General features: G+C 35.2%; 1 protein-coding gene across 1 annotated transcript in view; it reads right to left on the bottom strand.

Moving 5' to 3' along the window:
* Window positions 1-15,936, bottom strand: part of SLF1 (SMC5-SMC6 complex localization factor 1) — a 58,338-nt gene that overhangs the window by 10,518 nt on the left and 31,884 nt on the right. Inside the window, exons 13-15 of the mRNA XM_008532808.2 lie at window positions 12,942-13,073; window positions 12,195-12,360; window positions 3,972-4,119 (exon numbers count right to left, since the gene is read on the bottom strand). Coding sequence (XP_008531030.1) covers window positions 3,972-4,119; window positions 12,195-12,360; window positions 12,942-13,073 — 446 coding nt within the window. The remainder of the gene's footprint in view (window positions 1-3,971; window positions 4,120-12,194; window positions 12,361-12,941; window positions 13,074-15,936) is intronic.

Raw genomic sequence — 15,936 nt, forward strand, 5'->3', positions numbered from 1 at the left:
GACCATGTTTTGTTTCCCTCCTCCCTGTATATGAAGTGTTTAGCTCAATGCATGGTAGAACGCTAACAAAAATTTGGCATAAATGAAGGGACTATAATAGAATAAATGAAGTAAATAGAATAAGTGAAGGGAACAGAAACATTTTGACTCAGACAATTAGTAAAATTATAAAAATTTATATTTATGGAAGAGTTCAGAAGCATGGAAAGGGACTAGAATAGAGATAAAAAAAAGTGAATAAAGATTTGAAAAAACTATTTATCAGGAAAACATAACGATGTAGCCTGAGAAGGGCAAAGGAAGCTTTATTAAAGTTCTCTAAAGATGTGAAAAAGATTATAGTAGATTTTGATGACATGTTTTCTTCCCACTGAAAACAGGAGAAGAAATAAGTTTAGGGATTGCCAAACTATGTCTTGCTGCCTATTTTTATGAATAAACTTTTACTGGAACACGGCCATGTTCACTTATGTATTGGGTATTGCTGCTTCCTTACTACAACTGCAGAGCTGAGTAGCTGGGACTGCAGAGCTTGTAAAGCCAAAAATATTTACTGTGTGGTACTTTACACAAAAAAGTTTGCCAACCCCTAGTTTAAGCCAATACATCAGGAATTTCAATTAGGCATAAAAAAAGAAATTTCAGAACACTTGATCTTAAAATATAGAAAGAAATATAAGGGAACTCTTTCTGTTCAAAGTGTTTAGAAATAAAAGAGAATGGTCTCTATGTGGGATTGATGGACATGAGATCTGATGGGAAGAAGAAAGGATTTTACTTCTCTACTGAAATTACGGACTTAATTTTCTACAAAACAATTAACAACTAACAACAATTTTATTAAACTAAAATAAATTCAATAGATCTGAATCCGAGTAGCATCACAATATGAATTTTACACTTTTGGACCAGGAAAAACCAAAATATCCAGTTTGCCATAAATGAGAAAGATGGACTAATATCCTCAATTGGAAGTTAAATAACAGCCAAATTATAACATCTTTACTACGACTTAGGAAAAGAGAAAATAGTTTAACTGAGCTAAGAATAATGCAAAAAAGGTTAAAAAAAAAAAAAAGAGGGAGTATCCACGGAGAAAAAGAAATGGTTCTTCATCAAAATACTGATAAAAAGGACAGTATTAGAGCACCTGGTTCACTTGTAGGGATAAGTGTATTATTCTACACACTCCATAAAACATTTTAATTTTGCATACTAGCTGTAGAAAAGCTACTGATCTCTTAAGGGTAAACTGTTCACTTGATTTCTGTCTCTCAACAAAGGTTAAAAATCAAGATGTACTAACAATAAAAATTTAGGAAGATATTAATTTGAACCATTTTTAGAAATACATGTTAAATTTTTAAACACTGCCTACCCACAGCCTAATTGGAAGCCTAAGGAACCGATTGTGTGTGTGTGTTTTGAGGGTAAAGAAAGGTTTAAACACACTTTTCAAACAAGGATACAGTTTAAATCTCATCTAGAGTTTTAAATATTAGAGATCAAACACAAATTCTGGGGAGCAAAGTAATCACTCAATCTGTCAACAGGATTATAACGGCAACGTTGAAGGCTAGTTTCAGCTTAACTCGGTCACAGGCTCAGACTTAGGTTTAAGCTTGTCATGTGAAAATTGGGAATAACATGGATAACAATACCTTGCTTTAAAGCAAAGGGAAATTCAGAATATGAGCAAAGAAAGCATTAAAGCTGATGTATAACATGTAGCAGAACCCTGTTAATACAAGGTTATTATCTCATGCATTTGGCTAAACTGTAAGCTATATTTCCCTAAAGGTAATCAACACATACTGGAAACAACACATACAGCTATATTGATAGTCTCTAAAGCCACTGCTAATCCTGTCCTAGGTCCCCAAACTCAAAGAGCTTTCTTTATGGGACGAAAACAGGGAATCCTTTTAGCTGAATGTTTAGTTCTCATGCTGGCAAATAATGCCAGAATTCTGCTGTTTCTAAAAGGAAAAAAAAAAAAAAAAAACCTACCTAGTAGGAATGGTGGGAAAGAAATGATAAGAAAGAGTTCTGAAGGAAGATTGAATTTGAGCTAAGAAATGTTAAAAAGTCATACAACAAAGGACAGCTACTCCACAAAAGGAACGGTAATCACCCCTCAGCTCAATGAAAAAGAAAGAGAAAAAAAGAAGGGAGATAAAATGCTTTAGATAAAAATCTTCTAACTTCACTAGTATAAAAAGAGACCTCTCTTTGCAGAGGGCATCATTGAATAAATCCTGAACCCAGTTATAAGCTGGATTCCTATTCTAGAATCTCTCTTCAAAGTATTAAAGTGATTGACAGCATAGTCAAGAACTTTTTCTTTCATATAAAACCAAGACGCACTGAAAGACATGTGTAACAAAATAGAATAGTTATTTGGCAGTCTAAAATATTTTTAAATATATAAAGACATCTTTTACCTTTGAGGGCCACAAAAAGCTCATCCGGTTTAAAATATGTTTATTTTAGGAATTTAGGATTACAGAAAGAAAGAAAGAAAGAAAGAAAAAGGTTCATAGTTCCCTAAACTGGCTTTGAAGTTAAGGCATGTACACAAGGTCTTACGGAAGCCCCCCTCACTCTGGAGAACCAAAAGAGTTAGGTAGAACCTTTCATAAAGCGAGCACGTGAAATGAGCTCTGTCAGCATGTTGCTTAAATAATACTCCTCCCCCCACTTATTTTAGAGAAAACTTTTAAAGTAGACAATGGGGGGAGGAGGAAGAGTAAGAAAATTATACATATAAATTACTTCTATTTGCTTCATCCATGCTCAATTGTTAGATCACAGACTCAATGGAAAATAGTAGCAGCTTTTTATCTTATAATAAGAAAAATTATACAGCAACAGGTACATGGGGAAAATGTTTTAACCATTTACTGCAAGTTGCTTTATAACATAGTAAGTATTCTGATTCAATGAATTTCATTTTTTAATACTATTAAGTATTCATGCAGGAAGAGACCTGGGAACTGTTCATATGGCACAGATCAGAGAGATATATAAGGCTTTCTATTCAGCTTGAATGATCAGAAGTATTAAAGGTACTGAAAATAGTTCTTACCATGTGAGATTCTAAAACATCATACATAAAAAAGCAAACCTCTCTCTCCAATGAAAAGAAAATACACTGATTTTTAATTTGTCTAGTTAAACGTTTACTTGCATAGGACTTTAATTTTTAGTTGTAAGATTAAGAAAAACAGTAATAAAATTATATATAAATATAATAATTTATTTCTAAGTACTATTTTCTATACTATACACTAATATTCAGTTTCTATGAAACCATTAAAATAATAAATAAATAAGTGATGTGTGTGTGGGAAGGGTCATGCAATACTTAGAGGAAAATAAATACAAAATTACATATATAATATGAGCTCAACTATATACAAATGCTTAGAAATACTAGAAAGAGGGGCTGGCCCAGTGGCACAGCAGTTAAGTGCACACATTCTGCTTCGGCAGCCCGGGGTTCACCAGTGCAGATCCCCGGTGCGGACATGGCACTGCTCATCAAGCCATGCTGTGGTAGGCATCCCACATATAAAGTGGAGGAAGACGGGAACGGATGTTAACTCAGGGCCAGTCTTCCTCAGCAAAAAGAGGAGGATTGGCAGCAGATGTTAGTTAGCTCAGGGCTAATCTTCCACAAAAAAAAAAAAAAAAAGAAATATATTAAAAACTTAACAGTGGTTATCTGTATGGAGGCATTCCTTATGGGTAATTTTTACCTTCTTCCTTATATTGTCTATATATGTGTGTGTGCTTATATATATACACATATACACATATATGTAAATGTGTGTACGTGTATATATAAAAATGACTATTTTAAGAAAAGCTTCATATGAACATATGTTAAAAATTACAGACTGCCTAAAGGAAACTCAAAACTAATTCCCACAACGGGTCTAAGAAAAATATAACATAGACACACTTACCATCACACGAAAGGGAAACATAACTTCCTAAGTCATCAGACATGTGTCGCATCACATTTCTCCCCATCTTAAGACCAAGGAAGATCCAATAATCTACAGCTGCTCCAAGAATTCCAGTCAATAAGTAAGCTAGTTCATGTTTGAAGACCTAATATTGAGATGGGAAAAATATTACTAAAATATATTAAAATACATGATATCTATCAGTGTTTATTTTGAATACTTGTTGAGGAAAAACTTAGCTATTTAAAAATACAGGGTATGCTAATGCTAAACGATATTAAGAATCCTAGCAAACTAACTCCTTCTCTCCATTCTCTCCCTCCACTTCCTTCCCTCTTTCTTCCTCCCCCAAATCTGTATCTACATCTATATCTATATGACAAAATAGTTAATAAAACAAATTTTCCAGGACTTATATATGGATAGCTTAAAACAAAATTTTAAAATAACTTTATTATCCAATGGTGTCAAGTGCTTTTGTCAGGCAAAAATCCCAATAAAACAACAAGGAAGTACCTGGCTTCTGTGGATTTCTGTTAACAGGAATATATGACTATAAAAAAAGATAGATTTAGCCACTCCTACCCACTGTTTATTTATAAAATTAATCTTTACATTTCTCTAAATGGCATTTTCCAGAAAAAGACTTGAAAAACACAATGAATAAAAGCTTTAGCAAACAAGATTGTCCTCTGTTGTAAAAGAAATAAATTGATTCAAATTTTAATTATGAAATTATATCAAATACCATTACTTCACTTAGAGATATATAGAGATCACAGTTTTAAAAGTATAAATATTGTTTTACATTATCACTTCTATAATAAACATTTTTAAATTCCTATAAAAAATATAGCAAGTGATACAAACCTTAGAATAAGTATGTACTACCCTAGTGTTTAAAAATATCTTTCTAATCCATAAAGTACGAAGATGAAGAGGTGTGAAAATAATATTTTTTAAACAACTCTGATTTACATATAAACACTTTTTCACAATGACATTAAAACTAGTTGAAATTCCTTTATTTGGGGTATTTGTCTAGGCATGTTAAACGTGTGAAAAAAATCACTAAATTAACAGTTGGGTAGAAGGCATGTGAAAAGGTTTAATAAATGTTATGGTATCCAAATAGACTATAACTGGTAAGTTCTGCCACCACACTATACCTAATATGTGGTTAGTGATGGAGAAATCTCTAGTACTTTGAGCCCTCGGTGACTACTGGATTTATTTCTCCCACCCTCAGCAGACAAGATTCTTATAGTATATACAGTATTTCATTAGGGCATCATTCCTTATCATAAGGAGCTATTAGTTAAACGATTTCAAAACTGAACTTCTATTTCTGGTTTGTTGTGCAAACAAGGGCAAATGGTCAAGCAGTATACATATTATCAGGCCTGCCGAAAGTGTTTATTGAGGGAAAACCCATAGAGTCAGGACCCTTAGCAAGTGTGCAGGTCCCCTGTTGCCCGATCCCACTGTGGGGCAGCACACTGTATTCTGGCAGAGCTGGACACTAGAATCAGGGAGAGAGACTCTGAAGAATGGGGCTGAGGGGATTTTAAGCTGCATGATTAGGGAAGCACCCCTTCCTCTGATATGATCAGGGGCCATGATATAGAAGCTTGACTACAGCCTGATGGCCAGGTCAGGATTCATGAGTGGGCCTCAGCACCACCCCTCTCCTGCCTTGATTAGAAGGCTGGGTTTAAGTGCAGTTGCAATTGTGAGACGGGGAAGCGACGAGTAGGACTGGCCAAATCAGCAGGCTGGGAAAGTACTAACATTTCTCTGGGATGATAGTAGGGTCCAAGCCTTGCAGCTAACAAGAATTGACTCCTTAAGCACTGAGTCTTAGCCAGTCTTCAAAGAACTTTGCAGGAAGCCAACTCCATTCTTTGTAAAGCCAACATATGGATGATCACTCTGAGCAAGTTTTACTTCTCATGGTTCAAGTTATCAAGAGAACATAAAATAGGACAGTGAAAATCTCTATTTAAACTAGCAAACTGATTGTGTCAAGATCCATGCCACAAAATGTTCCTTCCAACAAAATGTATACCAGAATATCAGCAATGACACTACTCAGGAAGGAAGGAAGGGACTGGTAAATTTTGATTTCTCAAAGTATTCCCCCGTCATAAGAGTGCAGTAAGTCAGGATCACTTCAGATCCCTGATTCTAAGACTCTGGGCAGAGAAGAAGGAGGTCAGCCTACAGAGCTAAGCCTCATATAAAACCACAATCCAGCACTCCATCAGTTAAAAATAACATAAAGTCGACCAGTTGGGACTTTCTCTCTTTCCTTACACAAATATATATAACACACACACCTGATTGCTTAATATTCAATTTACTTTGATATTACTGTTATTAAACAGTTAAGAGACAGGTTGGCCTTGTAGTGCTTGCAAGGAATGACTAGCTCCTGTACTATGACAAGAAAGATCCTGCCAATATTATTCTTATCTGTGTGTCTTTAGCTAAACATACATACCACGTATGTGGTAACATATCCATCACAGAAAATTTTTATATAAAAAGACACGTTCAAATCAGGTTCTTGAATCCTTTTATAGTATATTCTTACCTATGACACTCACTCTAACAACAGGGCCAAGATGTTGTGCAATGGATTGTACTCACTGCAACTTGGTGTATAAACAGTGCTACAATCACGTGCTGCAGAACAATGTTTCAGTCAATGACAGATTGCATATACAACAGTGGTCCCACAAGATTAGTACCACACAGCCTAGATGGGTAGTAGGCTTTACCATCTAGGATTGTGTAAGCACACTCTATGATGTTTACACAACAACAAAATTGCCTAATGATGCATTTCTCAGAACATATCTCTGTCGTTAAGCAATGCATGACTGTATTTCTAGCATTGTGGATATATATGCTTTAGAAGCCGCTTAGTGAGAAAATGGCAAATAAACCATCAAAGGAGAAAAGCTTTCTGGAATACCGAAATGTTTGCTAAAGCTGAAATAACAGAACATGAATACCCTAAGAATTAACAAAGAAATGAAAGATAGACATGATTTGCACGTATGACATATATTTACCTTAGAACTCCTTTCTAATATGTTAGTCTATCATCAGACATTCTGTCAATATAGTTCTTTATTATCTGCCAGTACAAGTAATCTCATTTATAAACTTGGCAATTTTCCAAAAATTGACTAGTATATAATATAGAACAAACCAAAATCTTGGCCTTCTGACTCCCAGGTTAGGGCTTTCCGCAATATCCCACTGCAATAGATGACAAACTGCTCCTCTAGTACCTCTGTCAAAAAGATGCAAACACAATGCACATGTTGTGCCTCTTCCTATTTTAAACACTGGCGTTTGAAACAAGAGGAAGCATGTTGCAGTAGCGACTTGGCCTCTAGTCAAGCCTTTGGCCCTAACAAGCTGTGACACCTTGAATAAGTTACTTAAACTCTTTAGCCTCAATTTTCTTATCTTTAAACACAGACTAGCTTCCATTTCTACCTATAATTGTAGGGTTATTGTTAAACAGCACTTAAGGACATCAAATAGAAAAGTAGGACTAATCACCAAGCTTACTGTAAAATTTACACCTCCTCCATAACCTTGACACAGCCCACCTCTGCTCTTTGCCAAGGAAAGCCCAAAGCTTTCTCAGATTAATGACAATGAAATTCACTGCCATTGTGTCACTCTGCAACACTTGCTGATTGACATTATGACAAAACAATATTAGCATAAACTGAGGACTTCTGTTTAGCTAATGACTTAAATTGAATGCTTCAACCCAGCAAATCAAGAAACAAATGTTTTACAGTACAGAAAATGATGTCTGTGAACATGCATGGAATTCTTGAAATTGGAAACTGCCAAAAAGATTTAATTAAGTACAAGAATGAATTCTAACAGATAAGGTAACACAATAAAAAAACAGTTTATATGAATTTTACCAATTCAAATGTTAAATAAAATATTAATTTGCAAAGTTTAAAACCAGTTCTCATATTACAACTGATGCTGCAATTTATTCCAGATTGCTTCACAAGTATTTTGAATTTATTTATAAATCTGAACAAAAATCTTCAAGTTAAATATGTATAAATCTGTTACTATTTACATCAGTATTTCCTGAGTAAATTCTTATCTGTGGTAGTCCTTTGGTAATTTAGTAACATTATGAAAACGTCAGTTTTATAACAGTTTTCAATTATAAATGAGCAATTTCATTTATAAAATAAAATGGATAAAAAAGAAATGTTTCATAATGAGGAAATATTTTCTATCCTTAATGACTCTATTGTCTAAAAACGTACCTGAAAATGCAAATAGTAATTAATAAGGATGTTTTCAATTTTAGCTTAGAAGTATTATCCTTAACTGGCAATGAAGTGTTGCTGTTACATGCCATCATATCGGGTTTGACTCCTGGTGACCCTATGAATGAGTGATGTCTATAATGTGCTGTCCTCAACAGCCCTACTCAGCTCCCGTAGACTCAGGCCTATGGCTTCCTTTATGAGGTCAATCCATCTCATATTTGCTCTTCCTCTTTTCCTGCTGCCTTCTACTTTTCCCAGCATTACTGTCTTTTCCAAAGAATCCTGCCTTCTCAGGATGTACCCAAAGTAGGGCAGCCTCAGTTTTATCATTTTTGCCTCCAGCAATAGTTCAGGCTTAATTTGCTCTGGGGCCCCTTGTTCATCTTTGTGGCAGTCCAGGGTATCCGTAGAGATCTCCTTCAACTCCATATTTCTAATGAATAGATTTTTTTCCTGTCAGCCTTCTTTACTGTCCAGCTTTTGCACCGTACATAGTAATGAGATTATGAGGGTGTGGATAATCTTGGCCTTACTCTCTAATGACACTTATTTACACTTGATGATCTTTACTAATTCTTTCATTGCTGCCCTTCAGAGTCTCAGTCTTCTCTTGATTTTTTGGCTGCAGTCACCATTTAAACTGATGACTAAACCAAGGTAGACAAAATCTTTAACAATTTCAATGTCTTCATTGTCCATGTTAAAGCTGTGTAGTTCTGTGGTTGATTTTTGTCTTCTTGATATTCAAATACAGTCCTGCTTTGGCACTTTCTTCTTTCACTTTCAGCAGAAGTCATTTCAATCATTGCTGCTTCTTGCCAGTAAGATGGTGTCGTCTGCGTATCTTAGATTGTTGATACTTCTTCTACCAATTTTCACTCCTGCTTTAGCTGAGTCTAGCCCAGTTTTTTGACTGATATGTTCTATGTACAGATTAAACAGATAGGGGGATAAAATGCACCCTTGTGTGACATCTTTGCCTATAGGAAACCATTCTCTCTCTTCATATTCTGTACTGACAATGGCTTCTTGTCCACATTTTTGTATCAGGACAATTGAGTGCTGAGGCAAGCCCATTTCTTTCAGAGCAGCCCGTAGCTTTTCATGACCCACACAAGCAAAGGTTTTCCTATAGTTTATAAAACATAGACTAACCTTCTGAAAATGGAGCACTCCAGTAGCCAACGACTAATCGCAGTTAGAGCTCATGTGTCTCTCCCTTTTCAAACTCTAACTCAGATATCAGGCATTTCTTGCTCCACATAAGGTAAAAGCCTTTGTTGCAGCACCTTGAGCATCACTTTACTTACATGGGAAATTAGAGCAATGAAGTGTACATAGTTCTATTTTGGTTGAATGTTTTCAATTTATATAATCATATTTCTTTTTAAAACAGTCACATGTATAAGGAAGCGGCTACTCACCTGGTTATTGCCACATAATAGGATTACGTGATCACAAAGAAGTCTAGCTATACCCAGAAACAATCTTACTTTTTTAAAGTCAATTAAAAAATTTAGGGCCCTCAAAACAATTTTCTTTTTTTAAGCTTGCCTCAGACAATCCCTAAATACAATTTGTAAAAACCAGTAAGGGCTTCTGTTCCTGATAATGGAGGCCTAGGTAATTCAGATAAATGCACTTAAAGAAGAAAACTAAAAATGTTAAATAAAATATGTAAAACATCTTCAGGAAAGTCATGAGGAATTCCTAAGCCAAGATCTAGGAGAAGGTAAAAGCCAAGCAAGCAGTCAAAGCTAGCCGACTTTGCCCTAAGGACATCTGCTGACCCTAGAGAAAGAGCTGACATTCGAAGAGTGGTTTCTGGAGCCCAGGAGAAAAGGAACATAAAAGCCATAGCCCAAGGCCTAATACCCAATACACTGAGACCCTGCAGGCCTTCACTCAGAGTAAGAGTGAATCAGAAGCAAAACTATACGTATTTGTAGCCCTGTACTTCAATTAGACTATCCAGGAACCTTCGAACCTGGCAAGAGAAATTCTTTCTAGAAGAAGATATTCTGTGTCTTGGTGACAAATTGTTTCTATAATTTTTCAAATGCAATTTATGGCACATAGTAAACAATAACTAGGTCGCAAGAGATTACACAAGGTGCAAGAGAAGGAAACAGCGGAAACAACAAACAGAAACAGATCTGCAAATACTTCAAATACCAGATAATAGGATATAGACTATAAAATAAATATTATTGCCATGTTCAAAGACAAAAGAAAACCTTGAAAACTTTGTAGAGAACTAGAAACCATAAAAACATGTCATAGTAATTTGGAAATAAAAAGGTCTAAAAAAAATCAAGAAATTAAAAATGCAATGGTCACATTTAACATATGAGACACAGTTGAAAACAGACTAATGAACTAAAAGTTGGATGAAAAGACACGATTCTGAATGTTTCAAGCGTAGAAAAAATTGAAAACATAGATGAGAGGGTAAAAAACAAAGAGGACACAAAGAGAAGGTGTAACATAAGTTTAACTGGAACTTACTTAAAAGTAGAAGAGAGAAACTGATGGAGGAGATATTAGAAAAGAAACTATGTAAGAATTTTTCTTAAGACAGAATAGACTTCAAGGCCATTTGACGTGAGAGTTCTCCACCCTAACTACTATGTTTACTATCCCTCATGAAAATATTACCTAGGGAGCAGTTATGATGATATATCAGTCATGAATAACAAGACAGCATCATTATATATAAAGCAGAAACTGTTAAAAAAATTTACAAAGTAGATTCAGAAGAGTTGATCAAAACAATTAAGCTTGACTTAATAAATGATAGAGAAAAATGTAAAAAACAGAGAAAACACACTTTGGCCTCTAATCTTATATGGGGTCAAAAAGAAAAGTTCAGTTAATTTCAGAAAGCAGAAATTTATATATGGCTCATTTTTTAACTATAATTCACTAATATTAGAAACTAACAAAAACACAGACAAATAAAATCCATCAACAATAACAAAATCTCATTCATTTAGAAGTCTTAAAACACTCTTTTAAAATACTTCTTGGATCAAAGCGGAATTCATAATTGACAATAAAAAACATTTTCAATAAACCAGTAACAGCACCCTAAAGTATCAAAACCTGCGAAATGAATCTCTTTACTCAAAAGGCAATTAATATTAAGTGCATGTATTAGAAATAAAGACTAAAAAGAAAAAAAGATCCAAACATTCAAAAAGATAGAAGAGAAAGTAAAAGGAAAGAATTAAAAAATATGAGCAGAAATTAACGATGTAACACAAAAAAAGTAGACAATAAAGTCCCAAAGGCAGAGTATTTTGAAAAGGAGAAAGGTGACTAATATTTATTATGCACCCCAAAGGTGGCAGAGTATGTTGCTATGCACTTCATATATGCTCTGCATTCAACTTTCCCAACTACCCTTCAGACAGATAATACACTGAAATCACTGTGTGTTAAATTTCTAATAACAAGCAAAATCCACTTATGAAGAAATAGTTCAGAAAATAACTCTTAACATCCAGAAAAAGAGTTTCAAAAACAAGTAGAACTTTTTATTAATAGTACACAAAAAAATTTATGAAGTCACTCAATTTTTTAAACCACAGGTTCCTTAAAAATTAAAATGTACAAAAGTAAAAAATCTAGAATGATAACTACAAATTCCTTAGCAGTAGTGATCAAATAACTGCCCCTAGCTACTGCATCCAAATGTGAGATGAGGAAGAAACCAGTCTCCAAGGACCTTTGACCTGAAAACTAGATGAACTAAATAGAAAATAATGACATATTTGGGTATATATTATTTTTTTTTCAAGTAATTCAAAGAATAAAAGGAAAAAAGATGCATAATTCAAAGATATACTTTTTTCAAAGCATTATTCATTTGTAAATTAATCCTACTTACATCATTAGACTTGCATTTTTCCTTGTGAGAATATATAGTCCACTCCAAAAGCATATTCACTGGTTTGGTCAAAAGCCCAGAGGTCTCACTTCCTGACCAAAAGATTTCAAGAAGAACTGCCTTTCCTGTTATCTTCAGACTCTGAGAGTCTGACCAGTCATACAACCTAATGAAAATATGAATGAGAGCTCTATCTTTACACCAATTTAATCACTAGAGTTATTAGGCGTAAAATCTTTTGTCGTAAAACAAAAAAAAGCCTAGCAATTTCTGAATATAGAAAGGTCATAATATGTAAAAATCATAATATATGATAAAAGACAAAATATAAAAAACAGCCTCAGTTCAATATAATCACCAAGAAGCACACAGAGTAATCTAACTGCAAGTTTTAGAGCACACACAAAACTTAACGTGCATATTAGCTTCAGTGTTAAAACCTAGTCAGCTTTCTAAGCATGCAGTTACTAAAGAATTCAAAAATACACAAACTCTGTAAAATAAAAACACTTTTCCTATCCAAAGGTATAAATTAGTGAAAAAAAATATGAACAAAGGAAACATAAAAGAAGTGATAAAAATCTCTGCTGCCACTGAAGGACTGTAGCTAGAAATATGTTTTTAAAATAAATCTACTTTAAACTAAAAAACAAGGTGTTTTTAGAAATACATATATAAATGATTAGAAGAATAGTAGTTTAAAGAATATAAGTACAGAAAAACAGTTTTTTTGTGATTAAAACTTACTTTTGACTCAGATGTCGCACTTCACTTTCAACTAAATTAAAGAAAAATTTGAGCAGTGTCAGGTGGAGCACCTTGGAGCCAATAATATTTTCTGAAATTTGATGACAAAAACTTTCATTGAAAAGGCAAGACCTGAAAAACATGAACCCACAATCTATAACATACCAGCAATCCAGTGAGCAATTTGTAGACAAAGTATTTTTTTGTAGAGTATTATTGGAATTTCAATGAAATTTGCTTCAACAAAATATAAATTCAGCACAATTTTATTAATTTTTTTCTTTAAAAATTAAACTATGTCAAATACCTCATATGCAACTTTTTAATAATAGAGATCTAATTTCTCTATTTTTCAGTGATTGTAATGTTTAACAACCATCTGGTGCCCTCTCTTTGTACTCTTTATTTCACTGATAAAGAAAAAAAATTATGAATCTCTTTAAGCCCTTTTGATTTAGATGACCAGTGATACTCTCAATTTATAATACTCTCCATAATCCTCCTCTTACTCAAGCTTATTTTCTTTTTATTATTTAGTAAAATGAAGGTCATTTAGGGCTTTTTTTTTGCTGAGGAAGATTTGCCCTGAGTTAACATCTGTTGCCAATCTTCCTCCTCTTTTGCTTGAGGAAGATAAGCCCTGAGCTAACAGCTGTGCCAACCTTCCTCTATTTTGTGTGTGGGTCACTTCCACAGCATGGCTGAAAAGTGGTGTAGGTCTGTGTCCAGGATACAAACCCATGAACCTGGGCTACTGAAGTGGAGAACCCCAAACTTAACCACCATCCAGAGGGCTGGCCCCTAGGGCTATTTTAAATATTTGGTATTTATTTTCTTCTCATATACTATAGCAGTCCTGTCCAACAGAACTTTCTGTGATGATGGATATGTTCTACTGGACGCTTGAAATGTGGCTTGTGCAACTGAGGACTTGAATTTTTAATTATTTAATTACATTTAAATATAGTCGCATGTGGCTAGTGGCCACTGGGTTGGACAGCACAGTTATATAGTTTGTTTGTTTTTTTGGTGAGGAAGATTGTTGCTGAGCTAACATGTGTGTCAATCTTCATCCATTTTCATATGTGTGACGCCGCCACACTATGACTTGATGAGCAGTGTGTAGGTCCACACCTGGGAACCAAACCCATGAACCCCAGTCCACCAAAGTGGAGCACACGAACTTAACCACTATGCTACTGGGCCAGCTCCTATGGTATGTTTTCAAAGAGAACATAAGATTACTCAGAACTCTAGGACTAAGAGAGGGAGAATCTAGGCAACAATATTTATTATAACCTTCTTCCCACTTTACTATCGACAATGTACTTGTAACGTTCTACCTCTGTCTTCACCTTCCTCATCTTCGTTTTGAATACCAAATTCTCAGGTTAGGAGGGTCCTTAATAGCTATTAATTCACTTAATACTCAAATCTGTTCTAGAAGATCCTCCATGCCCATTTGGTTATTCAGTCTATCTGAAAACTGCCAGAGATGGACACCACAGTATCTTTTCTTCTCTTTTCTTTTTTTTTTAAACAAATATTATGGAATATTTCAAATATGTTCAAAGTAGAGTATAATCATCCAGCTCATGCATACTCCTAGCACTTCCCTAGGCACCGTCCTCCCGACCCCCAATGAAATCTGGGCATTTCTGTTCATTAAAAAGTCTACTTTTGGGGGGCCAGCTCCGTGGCCGAGTGGTTAAGTTTGCGCGCTCTGCTGCGGCGGCCCAGGGTTTGGATCCTGGGCGAGGACATGGCACCACTCGTCAGGCCATGCTGAGGCGGTGTCCCACGTCCCACAACTAGAAGGACCTGCAACTAAGATATACAACTATGTACGGGGGGGGAGGTTGGGAAATAAAGCAGGAAAAAAAAAAAAAAGAAAAAAAAAAAAGGTTGGCAACAGTTGTTAGCCCAGGTGCCAATCCTTAAAAAAAAAATAAAGTCTACTTTGAAGCTGTCCAAATTCCACCTCCTCTAGCATCAATTAATTCATCCAAACATTTATTAAGCACTTATTATGTTCTAGGCATTATATTAAGCACTGAGGATGAAGATGTTTAAGAATGAGCATCTACTCAAGAATGTCAGAGGCTGATATGAGTGACAAACTCAAAGGAAAGGGCAAGAGTTAGGAAGTGGCACATCTGACTTGCATTTTAAAGGATAATTAGGGCGCCGGCCCGGTTGCGCAGTGGTTAAGCGCGCACGCTCTGCTTCAGCGGCCTGGGGTTCGCCGGTTTGGATCCCGGGTGCAGACATGGCACTGCTTGGCAAGCCATGCTGTGGTAGGTGTCCCACATATAAAATATAGGAAGATGGGCACGTATGTTAGCTCAGGGCCAGTCTTCCTCAGCAACAAGAGGAGGATTGGCAGTAGTTAGCTCAGGGCTAATCTTCCTCAAAAAAAAAAAAAAAAAGGATAATTAGGAGTTGGCCAGATATTTGTGGGGTGGCAGGAATAGAGGTATATGTAGGCAGAGAAAACAGAAGAGCAAAGGCATAGGAAATGAAAAACAGTTCAGTCAGTGGGCACACTTAGGAAAATGATGAAGATGAGAATGCAGAAATATATAGGGGATAACTCATGAAAAGTCTTACATGTTTTGCTAAGGAAACTAAACTGTCTCCTATAGGTGATGCGTGAGTTAATGAAGGACTTTTATCTGGGGAATGACAAGATCACTTTGGCAAGAACATACTGGGATACTTTGACAGATAAATTAAAGGGAAAAATAACAGAATCAAGATCAATAAACAAGGTATTGAAATAGTTTACGTAAGAAGGAATGAGGGCTTTAAATAAAGGCAATGACAAAAGATTTGGAAATTAGAAAGGATGTCAACTACATAAACCATATATCCACATCCACCTAGGCTGGGCTCGTACTGTTGTGTTAGAACTGTGTTTACATCTCAGTCACCTTCAATAGTGCAGGAACTGTTGTTGTATTGATCTTTTTATCCCTGAAATGTAGCACAGTGC

This window comes from Equus przewalskii, chromosome 13 (assembly GCF_037783145.1).
Source record: "Equus przewalskii isolate Varuska chromosome 13, EquPr2, whole genome shotgun sequence".
NCBI lineage: Eukaryota > Metazoa > Chordata > Mammalia > Perissodactyla > Equidae > Equus > Equus przewalskii.